The 20,434-nt window shown below is 39.5% G+C and overlaps 1 protein-coding gene across 1 annotated transcript in view; it reads left to right on the top strand.

Moving 5' to 3' along the window:
• TSPAN7 (tetraspanin 7) overlaps positions 1 to 19,634 on the top strand; it is a 122,749-nt gene extending 103,115 nt beyond the window's left edge. Inside the window, exons 3-8 of the mRNA XM_016197027.2 lie at positions 1,885 to 1,959; positions 2,597 to 2,692; positions 4,123 to 4,278; positions 10,733 to 10,816; positions 18,045 to 18,120; positions 18,386 to 19,634. Coding sequence (XP_016052513.1) covers positions 1,885 to 1,959; positions 2,597 to 2,692; positions 4,123 to 4,278; positions 10,733 to 10,816; positions 18,045 to 18,113 — 480 coding nt within the window. The 3' untranslated portion in view covers positions 18,114 to 18,120; positions 18,386 to 19,634. The remainder of the gene's footprint in view (positions 1 to 1,884; positions 1,960 to 2,596; positions 2,693 to 4,122; positions 4,279 to 10,732; positions 10,817 to 18,044; positions 18,121 to 18,385) is intronic.
• The last annotated feature ends 800 nt before the right edge of the window (positions 19,635 to 20,434 follow it).

Genomic DNA, 20,434 nt, shown 5'->3' with positions numbered 1-20,434 from the left:
TTTTACTATGGTATTTTCATTTGAGGAAAACTTGAACCCTACCACCTGTATTTAGCACAAGCTCTTCCCAATAGACTTTTGGATAATGCCTTGTGAAGGAGAAGGAGCTGTTCTCTGGAAGGTCCTGGCAGCAGAAAACTTCCCAAAGACAGGAAATTGCTGATCTTGCTGATGAGAGGAAGTCACTTGATTAACTGTCAGTCTAGAATTTTACAGTCCTCATTTAACCTCATTAATTGCAAAACAACTGAAAATAACTATTTTCACTTCATGGAGGCCTAGAGAGGCTGCCTCTTTCCTAAGAGTTCTTTCACAGAAAGCCTAGGACTCAAACCTAGGAGGGCCTCTGGTGAGGTCAAGGCTGGTCTGAGACTCCTTAGAGTCAAATGAGCTTCTAATTGTATTTTGTAACAAGTCAAGAGATAGAAGTTGTGTACGTGGAGCATTATACTCATAACTGTGTGTTTGATATTTTAGTGGCTGTGCTTTAAGTGTGAGTAGAGATTTTTGTTAATATTTCACATGAAACTGGCTTTTTAAGCCAATATATCTTCCTTTTAATATATGTACCACTATCTGAGAAAAATAACTTATGATTCTGTGTATATATGTATACTTTACAGGACATGTGTACACGTTACAAGTAAATCATATTGCCGCATGCAGTCTACCTAAATTCCACAGCATCATCTAAGGCCATTTCTAATATTGAGGACTTTTACATATTTTTGAGATGGGAACAAGCAGATTGCAGGACATATACCTTGTAGGAAAGGAATCAGTTTATCTTTCCTTTTATCTGCTTTTCAAAGTCACAAAAATGGAAACCCTTAATGTCTCATAAGTACCATGTAATATCCCTGAACTTAGGCATGCATACGTGCACACACAAAATCAACTTAGAAAGTACAGGAAGCATGAAATGAGCAAGAAGCACTAGAGGTTTTAGGTGCCAGCAAACATTGTTAGTCAGTGGTGTAGTGTAGCATATTTGCTTTTTAAAAATCTATTAACTCCACGTAGTGTGCAGAACAAGAGAGGTAGGTAGCCCACTGGCCATTGCTGTAGATGCTATATTTGGACCTGACCACCATATTGAGGAAGGAGGTCAACCTGTGCATATTCTGGTCTTTCTGTAAGAATGGGAGGGATACAATTCCAAAGGAAGAGTTTTTGAACCCATTTCATATGAGACATGCTTAAGGAAACTGGAAAGATTTGCCTGAATGGAGAAAAGCAGCAGGGTCACACGATGGCTGTGTTCACACATAAAAAGGCCTGTTGTATAGAAGGCTGGTTCTTACATCTCCTGAAAGCAGATCCAACATCAGTGAGTGGAAGTTAGAAGTAGGCAGACTGTGGCCAGGAGAAAGGAAGTCTTTCCAGCAGTTGAAACAGTTTGAAAACTAAATGAGCTGTAAGGGGAGGGTAGGTAGAGCTAGGCTTGCAAATGCTGGATGAAGGGTGCATAAAGAGGAAGGTTGGTATGAAGTACTCCCAGACAGTGTAGAAATGTGTCCTTGTAACCTCCAGAGTACTTTCTAGCTCAAGGATTCTAACATTAAAAATAGTGGATAGCTTAGTTGTAGAAAGCCCTTCTAGATTTCTCCTGTTCAAGCCAAGCTGACAGGTATGATACTAGTCCCTTGATGAGCTCTCCTCAGCATGTCTGCCCCAAAATGCTTCCTCATATTAAACAGACACATTCCTATATTGAGGCTCATGTGGGTGAATCTGGAGAAGAGTATTTTTAAACTTTTCCTAAACTTTGTCTAGACAATAGAAGAATTTGTCTAATTCTCCCTGACAAGAAGTAACCCACCACAAAGAAACTTTTCTTAATCTTGACATATTTGACTTTGTCCTTATCCACTTGATTTTCAGTATGCCATGTTTCTGTCCCTGGTGTTCCTGGCTGAGCTCGTAGCTGGTATTTCAGGATTTGTGTTTCGTCATGAGGTGAGTATACACAAAGTGGAGTGCTCAGTTAAAGGGTCTTTGAGAGGAGAAAATTTGAAACCTCTTGAAATGTGTAAAGGTTGCATATAGGCTACCTGGCATCTCCAATGATACTGCCATTTTCCAAATGTCACATAATTTGGGCTGAAGTGCCAATAAATTTCTAAATGCAGGAATTTTGCCAAACTTGAAAACTTAGTTGTTGATCCTTACTTTGTTTCTTTACATAGCTATTACATAAAATGATTCTCCACCTTGCTTTAAAGCAGTGGCCTTCAATATAGATAAAATACTCCTTTTAAGATAGCCACTTCAGCAAAGTTCAAGTATATATCTATATAATAGGATTTCTGTGACTTCAAAGGCAAGCTAAACTAGTTGTGGCCCGCCCAAAGGCAAAGTGCTAGATTTCCCCAAAGCAGTCTGTGCTCTCTTTTCCTCTACCAGAGCCCCCGGGGGCCACCCCTGCCACTGGGGATAAAATCCACACCCCAGTAGTGAGGAACCCTGCTGCTTTGCCTGGTAGTGAATGAAAGGGAGAAAAGACAGTCATGATCCAAAACCCCTACAACTTTTTGTTTTTAATTTACATGTAAAATTTTAGATTTGTAAAGCTGTTTCTCCTGGTCTTCCATAGATCAAGGACACCTTCCTGAGGACTTACCTGGATGCCATGCAAAATTACAATGGTAATGATGAGAGGAGCCAGGCAGTCGACCATGTGCAGCGCAGCGTAAGTTGCAGGGAAGGAGATGGGGCTGGCAACTGCGTGTGAGGCCTGGCCTTAGACTTGTGTGCTGCTATTGATTCTCATTCTCCAACTTCCAGTCCCTTTCCGTTACCAAGGGTTGACATCCAGTATTTGTCCAGGTCCAGTTATCCAGGTAATTAGTATAAAGAAGCATCACTGGCTCTGGTTTGCTTTTTATAAGTAAGGATTGTGAGCATTCCAAGGAAAGCAAGTTTGACCTTAAAATCTGAAGCCTTGGAAAGGAGGTAGGCAGTGAGTGTATGATAGCCTAGCTTAGAGTTGGCTCCCAAAGGTTGGCATTCTAGAAGTTGTCTTTAGTCTGGGTGAAGAACTCAAGTAAACTGCCTTCACAGGCTTGAGCAGCATAGTGTCACAAGTGGGGATGGAGAGCGGACCTAGAAGAAACTGAGGGTCTGTTAGGTGTGTGAATGGCCCAAACTTCCCAGTGCTTTACAAAGGATATGAGGAAAATAGAAGTTTCCTGCCTAGAGGCACTCAGGAGGGCAGATGCTAGTGCTGAAGCCTGATGCCCAGCAGGATCACAAGGCAAAAATGGTTTTATCCCATCAGGGAGGTTTTTGGTATTGAGGTATTTTTTGTTTTACTTCAGAAGCAATATTTTAATTTGGGGGATTAATTTTTTTTTAATAAAATTTCAAACTTATCTAGAAAAATTGTAAGGGTTGTACAAAGAACTATATACCTTTTACCCAGATTCACTAATTAATTATATTTTTCTCTGTTTACTTTAATATTCTTTATGTCAGCGGTTGGCAAATCTTTTCTGTAAGAGGTCAAACAGTGACTATTTGAGGCTTTGAAGGTCATGTAGGCTCTGTCACAAGTACTGCCTCTGTAGCACAAAAGCCACCATAGATAACACATAAAGAGACCTGGCTGTGTCCCAATAAAACTTGATTTATGAAACCAGGCAAGTGGTCAGCTATAGTTTAGCAACACCAGCTCTCTTTCTACCTCTGTGTGCCTCTTCCTTCCCCCTCAAGACCATTTATTTTACTTATTAGCATAGATCACTTGAAGAGCTTTTTAAAATAATTTTTGCCTTGGCTTCCCCATCGGCAGTCCTGATTGAGTTGATTTATATACATGTAGACCTTTAACAGCACCCAGCTCACACAGGTGATTTTGATGCATAACCAGGTCACTGGTTTGCTTCAAGGAGGTTGTAAGAAAGCCAACAGGACCAGTCACCTAGGACTAACTTCCTTCACTGAGTTCAAATGGGCTTCCCAGTGAGGGTAATTGTTAGTGGAGCTTCAGCTCACCTGTACTCACCAAAGCTGTGTCTGTTGACTCATGTTTCTATTTTAAAAGTTGCAGGACAGGGAGTGAGAAGACCGCACAGTCTTTGATCTGCCACACTTTGATTCTTTTCTGTTCCCTATTAACAGCTGAGCTGCTGTGGTGTGCAGAACTACACCAACTGGAGCACCAGCTCCTACTTCCCAGAGCATGGCATCCCCCCAAGTTGCTGCATGAATGACACTGATTGTAATCCCCAGGATCTGCACAATCTGACCGTGGCCGCCACCAAAGTTTACCAGAAGGTACTTGCTTCCTTTCAGTCCTAATGGGATCAAGTGGTGAATGTTTGGGGAGAGCTATTGTGTTTCTGTGAGATTATGACAAGTAGGTTAGAAATGGTAGTCTAGAAAGGAGTCAAGAATCTGCCTTTGTGGTACTTTATTGCCTGGGAGAGGCACTTGAGGCTCCCCACTTCTAAGGAGAAAGCTGTGACTCAGCTAAGCCGCACATTCCTCTCTCAGCAAGAATCTACCAGGCATAGTTATGAAGGTTTAGCAAGTGGTTTCTGCTAACCCTGATGCTGATGTCAGACAGGGAATGCTGGCTTTCTTCTTTCTGGGTGTCTTTCTTCTGCTTAACATATCTTCTAAACATGAAATTTTTTGCAGCTAGGTGTTAGTCTTTAGTAGGAAAGGGGAGTAGAGTTGACAGGCAGCATCTGCCTTTATTTTAGGGAGTTCACTGTTATAGGAAAATAAATCAACAACTCCAATTCAACTCACCGTCATCCTGACTCCAAAAGAAATTAGAGAGAGGAAAAAAACTAGCTAAAAGATATTTGAAATTTAGTATGTAGTGGAATTGAGGAATATAAAATTTCAGTAGTCAGAGAAAAGGAATATCAATTCTGTATTCCACTTTACAGAGAATATGTTAAAGACATGATACAAGTGCATGTGAAGGCTATCTATATTCTTAAATGTTTAGAGAAATTCCAGATAGAAAATATACTTTGGTAAATAAGAGGGAGAATAAAACCATACTATTGAGTTTACCTGTGGTTATATGGCTATTGGGTAAATTTTCTTTTCTTACTAAGATAAAATTATAGTCTTCTATGGTCTTCAAAATTCTTTTTTTAAAAATATATCTTTATTAATTTCAGAGAGAGGAAAGGAGAGGGAGAGAGAGAGATAAAAACATCAGTGATGAGAGAGTCATTGATTGGCCGCCTCCTGCATGCCCCCGACTGGGGGTTGAGCCCACAGCCCGGACATGTGCCCTGACCGGGAATCGAACCCCGATCGCCTGGATCCTAGGTCGATGCTCAACCGCTGAGCCATGCCCGGCTGGGCTGGTCTTCAAAATTTTATGTGATCTGGGCCAACTACTGAATAATTCATAAGAGATAGCCATTCTCTCAAGATTAGAATGTTAAGAGATTGGTTTCTGTATTTTACCCATTTAATGTTGGTATTTGTAGCATAAGCACTATAAGGCATTGTTGCCATTCTAGAAGCTCGTTTTGTCATGGTGAGCTTTTGACTTTGCTATTGGAGTGGGGAACTAAGATGTTCAGCACTGACAGCTTCTTGTCTTGGATAAGAGGGCATCTGTTACTACTGGAATTTTCTTACGAACCCAAAATTTGAGGCCCATTTACCTCTCATCAAGGTAACTTCTGCTTTCTTCCTGGACATCCCCACTGAGCACCTATACATGCCAGTATGCTGCCATTTTATGAAGTGCCAAGCTTACTCAGTACATGGTGGGTACTCAGACTTATAAAAGGCAAGAAGTGCTTTATGGTAGGGAGATATTGGCATACCAGAGCCTCGGGAGGTTGTTTGTAGAAGCAGCAACCCTCAAACTTTGATAAAAGTCTTTTTTTTTTTTACACCCAAACTTCCTCTTTTTTTTTGTGAAAGATGAGGGTCTAGAAGTCCAGAGCATGGGGTCTCAAGTCAGACTCCAGATTAAATTCTGGCCCAGCCACTTGCTGGTCATGTGATGTTAATCAAGTTACTTAACCTTTCTCAGTCTTGTTTTTTTCTCATCTGTAATATGGAGATAATAATTCCTGCCCCTTAGGATTGAATGAGGATTGAATGAGATAAAGTATCGAAGCATGGTGCCTGGCACAGAGTAATGGCACAATAAATGTTAACTATAATGTTCAATATTACTTGTAATATAAATGTCATGACAATTATGGTGAAGTTTGACTTCTACTCTACCACATTGTGGCTGCTATTAGAAATAATGCAGCCAGTCCTCCTAGGAAGGATCTTTTGTTAGTATTCAAAAGCAAGTTTAGAGGCATATCCTGTAGTACATCTCTATAGTCTTTATAATTATTTCCAGGAAGGATGATAAGATAGCATTTTTTTCTTTTCATTGATGATCTACAAATTGAGCTCATTCCCCACCTCCCCCTCATAATCCTGCTTTATTTTTTCCTGGGCACCTTAACTTCTCTCTCACTTTCCTTATATATACTTTATCCTGGCTCCCTAAGAGGAGAAAAAGTAAGTAAAAGCTGAAATTTGTCTACTGAGTTTCATTAGATATTCTCATTTAATGCCTACATGAAGGAAACTCTGAGACAAATTACTTCTCAGGTCAGAGTCTCAGAGGACTCATCTATAGAAGGTGGGAGATGAGGATGGGGTGGAGATAGTAATAGTAGATGCTCACAGAGGTTAGAACCCTCCCCTCTCCAGACTCACTTGCCCAGAAAGCTTAAGCACTGCCATATTCTAGTAATATGGAATACTGTTATATAGAATAAATGCATTGTAAATCCCTTTAGATTCTTTGGTATCTTGAACCCTCTGCTCTGATAGCACAGGAAGATAACTCTGGCTCTTATTTGACAGCACGAGAAACCTACCTTGTACAAATAACTGGGAGAGAGCAGGAAGGAGGTGAGAACAGTTAAACAGGACATTTATTGTTTTGTTTGGGAGACAGACTTTATTTTGGTTCTGTTAGCAGGATGATGAAATGTCTGCAGGTTCAGTTGGCTAATAGTATTGACTGAGTCTGTCCTCCATAAGAATTTCTTGACATTTTAAAAAAATATATGTTTTTATTGATTTTAGAGAGAGAGGAAGGGAGAGGGAGAGAGAGAGAGAAACGTCGATCACCCCCTGCTGGGGATAGAGCAACCCAGGCCTGTGCCCTGACTGGGAATCAAACTGATGACCTCTGACCTCTTCGTGCATGGGATGATGCCCAACCAAACGAGCCACACCAGCCAGGGCTTCATTGACATTTTTAAAGAGCAAGGACAAGAAGAAGAGAGAGTTATTCTTGTTGGCAGCTACCAAGACACAGCTTCCTAAAACCTGTCTGGAACTAGCTGTCTACTAATGATATTGAAAATCTGCCACTTATAGATGTTTTCCATTGGTGACTGTATTGATTTAGATGTGCTGAGAGGGTCAGCAAATTACCTGTTCTGTTTCTGGGTGTTTCCTAGGACACTTAGCAGGCTTCTGTAGGTTTACATCGCACCTGGCAACCAGGGTTTCATTTTAGGAAATTAAAGAGATTATTGTGGGTGATAAGATCAAGATTTAGTGGAGAACTTTTTGTGGAATGTAAACATGGCCTGTGGTTGTGTATCAAAACAGTTCTTGCCTTCTGCAGCTCTATTCTGTGACCTGAAAAATGGACTTGTGAGTCCACATGGTAAAGAACAGAGCTCAATTCAGAGATGGAAAGCATTTATTTCAATCTTGGTCTTGTATTGTTTAAACAACAAGGAAGCTAAATCACTTCCATCTTCTCATTTTAAGTAACCTTATTCCTGATATAATTAATTAATTTACTTTTTTATTTTGAGTAAAAAATAGGGAGAGAACTTTTCTTATAGTGTAGTGCTTCTCAGGCTTTAATAGGCATATGAAACATGGAGATATTAACATTCATTAAAAATCAATGAAAAACAAATAACCTAGGGATTTCACAGATTGTAATTCAGTAAGTCTGGAGTGGGGCCTGGAATCTGCATTTCTAACAAATTAGCAGGTGCTGCTGCTGTTCATGGAAGAATCCTATTTTGAGGAGCAATGTTTAGAGAGAACAATTTCTCCAGAATTGTACTAATGCCAGGCACCTATTTCATTTTTCTGGTTGTGGTGGGCTTACTTGAAAATAATGTGGTTGACTGAAATCTCCTAAAATGGAATAGAAATCATACTTCAGCTTCAGCTTACGTGTAGAATTGGAGTTCACAGGAAAGAAAAGTCTTTGCCAAATTATTTTGCAGAATAAAATAATAACCCACCTCACTTCTCTCTAGTTTTTATTACTGGGTTTGTGTTTCCATATTTTGAGCCAACCTAATACTGATGCTGGTGTGAATTTCATTCCTCTACCTGACCTTCAACTATCGCTGTGGGGAGAAGATCCAGTAATGATGACCAGCAAAAACACTGTTTTAGCTACTATCATTTGGGAAATGGTTAGAATATTCACTTCCCTCTCAATTTGAATTCTTCCTAACCAAAACTACTCTCCCTTCCGCTGTCTTTTGAAAAATAGTGTGATATATAGTCTCATTAGTAAAAATGAAATCAGCAAGCAAGCTTCTACTATAAAGAGAATCAAATTTCAAAACTCCCCATGGCAATAAAGTATTTCCTTTCCTACCTGCGCCCTGATCTTCAAATTTATGTCAGGAGTATATTTACTGAGGAGAATAGTTTGTCCATTGCATTGAAAATATGTGTCAAAGCACTGTTGCTAAGTTAATGCATCTTTTTTCTCTGCAAACAGACTGTGAATCCATAAAATATCACTTATTAGCAAGCATAGCTTTGGCAGAATTTTTACAAGCTATGAGAAATGTTAAATTGTTAAATTTTGAGTTTAAAAAGGGGAGACACGTTTCTTTGGTTTTTTAGATGTTATGACAATTCAGTGTGCCTTTCTTGATAAACAAAAATTCCTCTTACTCTGTTATGAAATTAACATCTTGATTTTTCACAGTTGAAGTTTTTTTTCCAGAAAACTAGAAAACGACCAAGTCTTCCAAAAAGCTGAATATGTCAGAAGTCTAGGTTGATTTGGCCCAGTTCCAAATGAATATACATATAAATTCACTCTCTCTCTCCTTCTCCCTCCCTCCCTCCCATCTTCCTTCCTCTACCCCCTGCTGTTTGACCTGTGATGCTTTTAACAAGGAAGAGTGAGTTTTTGCCTTTGCAATATGGGTGATGTACAACATTTGGTGTTTCCTACCTGTACTAGGTTGATAAAATGTAATCCAGAAAAACAATGAAAAACTTTTTTAGCAACATTGTTGAACTCCAACCAGATCATTTATTTTAAAGAAAGGTGGTTAAGTTTTAAACCAACATCAAAATTGGCAAAAATGGTGTTGGTTTTAATCACAACATTTAAAGATTTCATAGAATGTTAAAGGAAAATACCCTTTATTTTATGGGTAAAGATGCTGACATCCAGAAAGGAGAAGCTACTTGTTCAAGGGCATACAATAAACTTGTGGGAATGACTCTAGACCATAGGTTTTCCCTATTAAAAAAACCCCAAACTTAATAGTCTCCTTAGGAAGGACCCTAAAACACAATAAAGTTGGCAGGCATTTAGACACCTCCCTCTGACTAGATGATTTCACTTTATCCAAAATTTTGCCATTTTTTGTCAAAATGCTATTAACTATGATTATGATTCTGAGTCTTCCTGTTCAAGGATATGAAATGCATTTTCATCTGTTCAAGTCTACTTCTGTATCTCTATAGTGTTTGCTTCATAGATCTTACAGATTTATTGCTAAATTTAATTCTACTACTGAAATATTTGTGGATGAATATACAGTTAGCCCTTGAACAATAGGGGTTTGATTGTGTGGGTCTGCATATATACAGAATTTTTTTTTCTAAATACCTGTACTGTTTTTTACCATGGTTAGGAGTTTGTGGGTACGAAGAAGAGTTGATTGTATGCATTAATCTAAGCCTTTTTTTTATAGGGTGATAAAGGAAAACTCGGTCTAAAATGGCCAACAGTGTCGTACCCCCCACCCTTCCCCTGGCTTCACCTTCCTGCACCCTTCCACTTTCCCACCTGGGCCAAACTAGATAGGTTAGCCCCGCCCTCCTACCTTAATGTAGGCGGAAGCATGTCCCATGTAAAACTCCTTGCCCAATCGTGTTCTGGGCAACGACTTTGGACTTGGCCTCCTCTGGGCCCACTGGTGTAAAATAAACCTCCTGAAACCCGAGCCTCTGAGTGCCTCTTGGTCTTTCTGTAAGGTGAACATCTGTTCTGCAACAAGGGGACTTGAGCATCCTAGGATTTCGGTGTTTGCAGGGGGTCCTGGAACCAATCCCCTGTGAATACTGAGGGTAAATTTAAGTTTTGGGGGAGTTAAAAATTATACATGGATTTTTGACTATGCAGGGGTTGGTGCCCCAACCACTGTGTTGTTCAAGGGTCAACTGTTTATATGCTGGATTTATTTTAAAATCACTCAGCCAAGGGATGAGAGTTGGGGAGATTTAAATTAAACAAGATTAGCCATATGCTAATTGTAATGTTAGAGAAAGGTTCATATGGGGGCTCATTGTACTACTCTGTATACTTTTTTGTATATTTGAAATTTTTCATTATTTTTTTAAGTGTAAAAAGAATGGTGGTAAGTTCCTAGAGTGAGTTACAAAAGTTAATGCTATCCAGTCTGGCCTGGTAAAACTTGTCTCTGAGATTGTCTCTCTCTGTATCTAGGGTTGTTATGATCTGGTGACCAGTTTCATGGAGACTAACATGGGAATCATCGCTGGAGTGGCTTTTGGAATAGCATTCTCCCAGGTAGCCTACATAATTGTGTGATCCAGTCAAGCCTTTCCCCTGTCTCCCGCTCTCCTTTCCTTCCCTGGTCTCCAGATTCTGCCAGCCTCCCTGTGCCTTGTGAAAGGCTGATAGATGGGGTCAGACCTCCATACTCATTAGTCCTCAGGTCATCTGTTTATTGATTTTTCTTTTTCAACTTAAATGAAGTTTTGCCGTCAAGGGAATATTGGTTACAGTTCAATTAATGACTAGCTCCAGAAAAACAACTTGCTTCTTCTGTAGGTCACATGGAGGTTAACTGAACCAAAATGCTGGCTTAATTGGAGCATAAACAACTCCAAACATCAAATGGCTGATCTGGATTTGGGGGGAAGCTTTTTTCCTGGTTGACCTATCCCTTTTCTGTTCTTAATTCCTATAGATTATGCATGAGATCCTTCACTTTAAAGAAAGCCTAAATTTAGCCGACTTCATTTTGTGATCATTATTTTAATCTCTAGGTTTGGAGTTTGTGGATGCAAAGGGCTGATTGTATGCATTGATCTAAGCCTTTTTATATAGAATTGAGCATCCTAGGATTTTGGTGTTTGCAGGGGGTCCTGGAACCAATCCCCTGTGAATACTGAGGGTAAATTTAAATTTGGGGGGAGTCAAAAGTTGTACGTGGATTTTTGACTATGCAGGGGTTGGTGTCCCAACCACTGTGTTGTTCAAGAGTCAACTGTCTATATGCTGGATTTACTTTAAAATCACCCAGGCAAGGGATGAGAGTTGGGGAGATCTTGTTGCATCATATTCAAGGATGGAACAAGATTAAACCAAATCTAAAATTTTGTCCACCTCCATCAGGCAGTGTACTGTCCCATAGGCTTCTGATCTCCTGGCTGAATGATATATTGTTGCTATATATATTACTATGGTGAAAAGATTGGCATGTATACTTAACCAAATAAACATGTTATGTTTTACTTAGAATTTTTTCAGACAAACAAATCATTTTTTCAACAAAGCCTAATTAGTGTTATTTCAGCAATGTGTCCACGACTCTAATTTCACCTGCCTGAATTCTATATTGGCTCTCTCAGACTATAATTACTTTTTCCCCACCCCTCTGTACCTCTTTCCTTCCTGCTGAGCAATATAGATTCACTTTGATCTTATTCAAGTCTAAAACTTTTTACTGGAATATGGCGTATGCAGAAAAGTACATAACTTATAAGTATACAGTTTAATAAATTATCACAAAATGAATATACCCGTGTGATTGTCACTTAGATCAAGGAATTGAACATTAGCCAGGTAGTTTTTACAAACAGAGGGCTTTGCCTTAGGTAAGTCAAAAGCTTTCTTCCAAGCAGGTTCAAAAACCTGCCTGACATTTCATTTCACAAGAGCATGTGGCCTCAGCCAATAGGAGTGTGTATTTCTTGTGATAGTTCCAAAATTCTTAGACCATGCTTTATTTTTTGCAGCTCATGAAGTGAGTTAAACCTCAATACACCCACACACAGACAAACCAGAGTGATGTCACAAACAGGGCCAATTAGTTCAGTCTCCAGAGACATTTCAGAGGAAGTTGTTGCGCAGGACTTTCTTCTGGTTGCTATCATATTTCAGTAATAACATCTCAGTAACATATCTTTAATGGCCAAAGGGGCATTTTAAAGGACCCCAGACCACGTGTCCAACGCAGATGTGCAGGATTCACTTGACAGCTTGCACATACAGTTTACTTTAAACATGTATGTGCAGAGTCAGGTTCACACCCACCTACAGGAAAGGTTTATGCTGGGCATTTGAGGTGAACTGTTCCTTTTGAGGAAGGAATATGCTGAAGTCTCCCCTAATGGCTATCCTAGAATCATAAAGGGACATGATGCCAGTAGTCTGCATGGGGAGAAGAGAGCCTCAAATAACCTGGAATCTCATGGATGAAAGATCTTATCATCCAAAAATATTCCCATGTGGCCATGAGGGAGTGAAGTAATAATCCTATTTTCATTAGTGAGGTGACCCAAGTCATAAAGAACCTGATTTGTGCTTAGACAAATGGTTACCTGGCCTGATGAGTGTTCATCTCTCTGTTCTACCTTGAAGAAATCCATAACATGGGAATTGGTGAGTTTTCTCTGTGGCCCTCTGAGGCAGTGAGAAAGGAGCTTGGCTCCAAGGAACCTCCCAAACAGAAACTCTCTGCAGAGAGTTTAAGTCTCATAAGGTATCACATAGTTGTGGGGATAAGAGAACAAAAACACAAAGCCCAGTTTCATGCAAAGTCAGTGCCATTCACTTGCATGGCCAGACAGATGCAGTGGGGAAGAGACTTGAGTCTTGTTATACTTAGCTAGGAGCAGGGAGAGGAATAGCCATGGTTGTCTTTTATTAGCCAGATGTGCTAGGAACTGCAGCTTTTAATGGTGCCAGAAGCCCCAGGGTTCCTGTAAGCTGCAGTTGAATTCCAGATGCCAGTAGATCCAGGGCCTCTCTGGGACAGTGGTGGCCACTTACCAGATGCCTATGAATAGAACCAGCCATACTGATCCTGGTCAATCACCTAGAACCAAAGCTTTAGCCATACATGTTCAAAAATTGTAGGACACATGTCACAGTAAAACTTAGCAAATGTTGGCCTATGTCTTAGCTTTCCTATAGTAAATCAAGCTCTACTAAGCAGAGGCCACAGACAGACCAGAGTACATAGGAAAGGACAGAGCTCGCTCTCTCTTCACCTTTTCTCACCTGCCCTCCACCTTCTCCTTGTCCTTTTTCTGACCTGCTCTTGTGACCTCCACACTATCATCTGTTAGCACAAATGGATTTGCACATCTGTTGTCTCAGAAATTAAAGGTGATATAAAGTACAAAGAAAACTAAGCTGAGCCTAGCCTTTTAATAGACTATGCAAAAACTTTGTCCCCATTAGCTAATTCAGCTAAATTAAAAACTTGAGTTTTGTTTTTGGACAGCAAGGTTCTGGCAGACCTTTAATACTTCTCTCCAAAAATTCCTACTGCTTTTACCCTCTCAAGGAAGAGCCCATTTGTCTAGACTTGATGGGCAGGTACTACTGTCCTATAAATTTGCAACAAGAGTGTATTTTGACAGGGTACCTCCTCCCTCTTTTTTTGGGAGCTACTCTTTTACTCAAGAAGTCTTGGGGAGACACAAACAGCATAGGGGCATTACCTTCCCTGACCCCAACATGGCATAGAAGCCAAGAGTGAGGGCCTCTAAGTCTGGACACTTGCATTGCTCCATTTTTAACACTACTTCCCAACTCGGTTGGCCTTCTGCTGTGTGTGTGTGTGTGTGTGTGTGTGTGTGTGTGTGTGTGTGTGTGTGTGTGTGTGTTTGCGTAGTAATAGTAGTAGTAGTAATGATAGATGTCCTCTGAGACTCTGTATTTAGTACTTCTATATCCAATGTAAATAGACATAGGACTTCACTAGACTTGGAAGCTGTTAGGCTGAATTAATCCCCTACATAGTGGAATGTTATAGTCCTGAGTGGGGACAGTACAGCTGTTCTCCAGAAGGGGAGGTTTGAATGGCTTGCTTGAGATTGGGAATCTAGGATTACAGTTCTGACCTCTTCACCTGGTCTGCTGTATTAAACATCACCCTTGTTCTTGTCTCAGGTAGCACCTAAAGGGGACTTATTCTGTGCCTTTATAATGAAAGGGTTTGAATCTGTGGTATTATAAGGAAAAAAGTACTCATCAAAAAATACAGATCCTCCTCCCCATCCATCCCCTGACCTTCACCACTGCAGAGCCTCCCTCAGAGCCCACAGGCTTCTGAGATGACTCGTTATTGGCCAGGAATTTTTTTTCTGGGACTTGTTTCCCTTTTCTATGTAGAGGGCAGGACAAAACTGTTGATAGCCTTGATAAGACATGACCTGATAAGGCTAACAGAACTATTTATGCATTCCCTTAATATTTTCAGGGCCTGAGATGGTCCCTAACAGCATTTATACAGTTTTATTTCTAGCCAGATTCCTTGGCACTTTCCTGAAGTCATGAAAGTTTTATTTAGTTTCTCAGTTAAGTCATTAACATAAAATCTCCACAGGCATTATATGGATCTAAATTTTTGACCTATTGCTTGTCACTTTCTTGTTAAGAAAGTTGCCTTTACAGCTTTGTTTGCTGACCTCTCTCTGCCCCTTAGTCATCAGGGGTAGGGCCACATTTGCTCTTAGGTCTCTGTCCTGATGAGTTTTCAGCATAACAAGCTCTCCTGTTCCCATCTCCCTCCAGGGTTTAAAGCAGAAGTTTGTCCAAATGCCCACACACTGCAGCCTTAATACATAGCAGTGTGCTTCTGAAGGGCAGTCTGGAATCCCATAGAGCCTACCTCTGCTCTCTTTGAGGCACTTTTTACATATATTTAACCTAAAAAAGGTTTCACTTTTATAAGGATATATCTTTCTGTCTACAGATTCATTGGGTCTAATGGCAAGCAAGCTTTGTGTAATGTCTCAAACTGAGGAAGGGGACATGTCTTTAGGCTGAAAGGCTTTTCATTATGTACCTATAAATAATCTGGTAATAATTGGTATTAAGTATAAGATGCTTCCCCCTATCCCTTAACTTGGGTACTTATAGAAATGAGAAATCAAAGGTTTCTCTCAAATATGATGAAAACACTATAGCAAACTTGAAATCAGTGACCTCATGAGTAATTCAAAACACCTACACGTTCCAAATCCTAGTTTTGTTCTGTTTATTTTGCACTAGAATTCACTAAAATCAAAGCCAATGTATCTAAAATAGTTTTCACATAAGCTTGTATGTGTATGTGCCTCAGTTCAGGACATTTTTTTGGAAAATCAATTTCTTAGTAGATGTTAAAAAATAATTTTTAAAAATCTGTCATCTTCTATGAGCAAACAGAATGAGGTATATTCTTGCACCAGAAATACAAAATATAGTAAACTTAAAAGCAAACAGCTTTGATTTTTACTCATATTTTTTAAAGTTATTGCTTCTATGAGAAAGTTAGTATGTCCATTGCTTAAGAATGATGTTGTTCCTGTTTTGGGGGGAGAAAAAAAGATGGAGGGACATACTGTATTTCCTTGAAGGCAGAGATTTTAGATACAAGAAATATTTAAGTGTTCCAAAACATCTTCTGGCTGTGTGACTAATGAATTGCCATGGAGGCCAGGAGCATTGCAAACCGTGGAATGGAGTGACTATTTTAAGTTGCTTAAAACACATATGAGGTCAAGGAGAAAAAAACTAAAGTGATAAGCTTTACAAAGGAAGGAAAGTCTAGGAACTTGAAATCAAATAAAGAGATACCCACTGAAAACTCTCTCTCAGAAGTATGCAATGTAAGGTGGTGTGAGACAGAGGAGTTATTCTGGAAATGAAAGGGGTCTAGGCCTAGGAGTAGGGTTGGGGAAAAGGGCTATACTTGGCTAGGGCAAGAGGATGGAATCTGCAACTCTGTGTGAGTTACCTGTGTGGTTTGGGGAGATTCTTTAACTTTCCCTGAACCCATTTTCTTACCTGGAAAATTGCAATGGTAATATTTCACAGCGAGGTAGTAAGAATTAAATAACTTGATATATCTAAATGTGCTATATACCTCTAATACTTATTTTTTGACTGGAATCTGACTTTTGAGAGTATCAAGTGTGTTCTGGTGTGTGTTGGTCCTGGAAAATGGAAGTTCTAATGAAAAGCTGTAAAGTTCAAATTCCTTGCACTCATGGAGGGGATTTGAGTTTCTCATTTGGCACAATATTCTGGAGGTTACAGCAGTGGTTCCTGTGGCTATTTGATGGTACGTGCATGATACTATGCATTTTGTGGCATAAAATGATGTTGGTAAGTCCAATAAAGTGGTGATTTTTCCTTACCTGACAGAGGTTATAGTTTGCATATTCCATTGAACAATTTTAATTTTAAAAAGGAAGATAAGAATCAGGGATTTCAGCAATAAAGGTAGGCAGGTGAACTGGTACCAGCATGGATGGATGGAGATCCAGGAGAACAGAGTTCAGGTGTTGCCCTGACCAAGAGTGAGACCCAGTTTAGCTGCAGGTATTTCACCTGTAAGATAAGGGTGACTAAATGGACTGAATGAGTGGTTCTCTTACCTGCAGGTCTTGTTAAAACACCAATTGCTAGTCCCTACTTGCCCAGAGTATCTGATTCAGCAGGTCTGGAGTGGGGCCTAAGAATTAACATTTCTAACATGGTACTAGGTGATGCTGATGCTGCTGGTCTTGGGGCCACACTTGGAATGACACTGTTCCAGATTCTCTCTAAAGGTCATTCTCACCTCTGATCCAATAAAACGTGGACAGTTGCTTAAGGAGAAGGGACTCAATTTGGCTTAGAGAAGCTGCAGACCTCCAGACTCAAGTGTACATTTGGGTTCCTGTCCAAAGCATACTGATTCTCCAGAGTCAGGAAAGAGAATCTTGATTTCCAGTGAGCTAAACAGGTGTGCTTAAAGGATGTCTTTATAGTATCACAACAGCTTTTATTAGATCCATCTATGCTACAGTTTAAGTCAAGACATAAACACAGGTAGACGATTGAGGTCTTCTGAGGAGGTGATATGGGTTGTTCTGGGGCCCCAGAAAAACTAGGAGGTGGACCTTGAATGTAGGTAGATGGGCTAATTAGGCCTAAGATATCTACATGGTTGAGAGACAAAGAGAAATTAAAGGCCCCCTTTTCCCTTCAGCCCCCAACCCCACCTCTCACAGGCCATGACTTTATTACTTCTTCGCTGGCAAACTCACTTGGTCAAGGATAGCATCTCATTGTCTCAAGGAAAGGACTATGATTTGGTCAGCTGGGTATGGTTGGGGTATTATACTATGATGAGATATCTTCTAATGCATGTGCTTATGGTTTTGAATTGCATTTGGGCATTAAAAATATATATCTCACTAATTCTGTGATACTTAATTTTTTTCATTACTCTTATAACATATGAACACATTTTAATACTACTTATATGTCAAAAGTTGTTTTTGAATGACCAGAGTGAACTAGAACCTTATGGCGAGTTCGAGAACCTCCATTTGTCCTCTACCAGCAGTTAAACTCCCTAAGTCTTAGATCACACAACTGAAATCAGGTTTGATCTTTTTCTCTAGTGCTCTTCCCCATTTGTGTACAAAAGCCTTCAGTTGTCAAACATTGTATTTGAGGGGCTGTCAAAGCAGGGTGTAGTTCAGTGACTTAAGATTCCTGTTCTCATTTTTCTTCCTGGCAACAGTTGATTGGCATGCTGCTGGCCTGCTGTCTGTCCCGGTTCATCACAGCCAACCAGTATGAGATGGTGTAAGGGGAAGGTGAGTGGTGGTGGGGAGTGTTTAATTTCGGGTTTCTCCCTTTGGGGCACATACTATCTTTCAAAGGGTAAGGGTACTGCCCAGCCACTTAACTACCTGATCTTGGTGGCACTAGCCCATGTGCCAAAACCTCATTTCTGTGTTGCTAGGGAGGAGATGTGAAATCGATATTACGGAAAATGTATAAATGCTCTTTTTAGCTTGTTACCTTATTTTAAGTCCTTATTAATGGTGAGTCACTCATGTGTTTTAATCTCTCTCTTAGTCTTTCAAGAACGACGGAATATGAGACCTGATTTAAAAAGGAACTGCAGCAATCCTTGAAAGACTTCCAAAGAATGTTAGAGCACAGTACATATTACACCTACCCTGATTCCCCTAACCCCCTACCCTGCGTGCAACTGACACTCCCACACAGTCTCTATTCTGACTTTCAGCCTAAATCATGTGTAGTGTTCCATTTTGTGAAGTCCTGTTGTGCCAGAGTATAGCCAGATTCCCTGCATCTAGTCCTAGTGGACCCCACCCAAGGCTCCTCCATCTGTATTTGGTCCAACTGCAGCTCATCGTAGGTGACTGGTTATCTCACCATCACTGGCCTCCTGGGCCCTGCATGTTTTTGGGAGGCTCCTGTTATCCCTTCATCATGATTGATAAATGCCACACCCCTTGATAGAGATAAACAGCTATCTGTTCTTTTGGCTTAATTTCCTCTAATTTGGTTTTCCCTTTGCTAAGGCTCTTTCCTACATTCTCCAGGATGCTTGGGACATGTAAAGAGATACATCAGTGATTGTTCATGAGGAGGAAAAGACATGAAGGAAATTGTTGAGCTTTAGGTGGCCTTCTTGCTCATTATTATTACATGCCTGGGTATGTAGAGGCAGTTTAGTGCACTTATACCTCTCACTTGAAACCTGTATTACAAAGCTAAGTTGTTGCTTCACATGAAGGAAATAATATTACTCCTGTTTTTCTCCAATTAATTGCTATTGTGTTATTTTACTTCTTTCTGTATACTTTCTTTGCATTGACATTACAGACATTGAGGACATCATTAACTCAATTAAAAAATGAGTGTGAAGGGGGAACAATGTCAAAATATTTTTAAAAGATCTTTAAAAATAATGCCTCTAGCATGCGAACAAGAATGCATTGATATTGTGAACATTTGTGATACATGTATTAATAAATAGAGTCATTACAAATTGCTGTGTTCTGGTTTTGTTCTTTGGCTATTGCAGAAGTTTTAAACACATATTTTTCTACTCTATCTTATTCCACAAAGGCTTGGAAGTAGACTACCTAACATGCTGACACATTCCTCCATACATGCTCCCACTGACCCCACCCCATCAAAATAGTATTGGGCAGCGTAAAAGCTGAAGGGTGGGATTTTTAAAATGGAAATTTCAGAAACTTACATCATTTATCATGAACAAGATATATTGTTGACTGCAAAAATAGAACTTTCATATTACTTCAGGTTAGAGGCAGAAAGGTTTCAGCAGAGTTTTCAAAAGTCTAAATGTCATTTTTTTAGAAAAGGAAATGAGCATTTATTCTTTCTTTCATTGTTTCTGATGAGCATGTAATCTTTCTTTCATCTCTGGATTGAATACACTCAATCTAGGGAAGAGATAACATCATGCAACACCATTTAGTGGTCCCAATGCCCTGGTTTATATTGAAGTATGAAATCCTTATACTTGATTGAAAGAGCATTTCAGGAATAGGTACAATATATATTATCTGTGATGTATTTTTTCCTTCTTAATGAATCATTCTTTAAAAATTAGTAAAAGCATATGTTGATCTGTTTGCCAAATAAGTGGATCTGAAAAGATCCTCCTTCTCTGTAGAATAACCTGTAATTAGTATGGAGATTCCATTCTGGTTATATGCATTTATTAGCCTGAACTTTGCATGGGGTAAACCCTGAAAGGCTTACAAAGGGCACTGTTCCACACCCTTCAGATATTCCCTCTTCAAAATGTCAATATTTTTAGTGAATTAAGGAGATATCTTCTAAGGAAACATGTTACTCAAAACTTTTCAAAATCCATTTTTAAATTTCCATTTTATTATATATGGAAATGAGGCTTTTCCATAAAATCCTAAATAGCCCCACTCATGGTTCACCCTTCTGCAAACTATGCATTCATTAATACACTATTTTTAATGTTTATACTAGTTTATTCTTACTGTTTATGCTATTTTATTTTTATTGTTTGCATACTTTTTTTTTTTAAAAGCAGCTTTATTTAGATATAATTCACATACCAGACAATTCACTATTTAAAGTGTTTGATTC

Source organism: Miniopterus natalensis, chromosome X (genome assembly GCF_054644295.1).
Source record: "Miniopterus natalensis isolate mMinNat1 chromosome X, mMinNat1.hap1, whole genome shotgun sequence".
NCBI classification, from domain to species: domain Eukaryota; kingdom Metazoa; phylum Chordata; class Mammalia; order Chiroptera; family Miniopteridae; genus Miniopterus; species Miniopterus natalensis.
The sequence above is the reverse complement of the archived record's forward strand: the minus strand, read 5'-3'. Positions and strand labels throughout refer to the sequence as shown.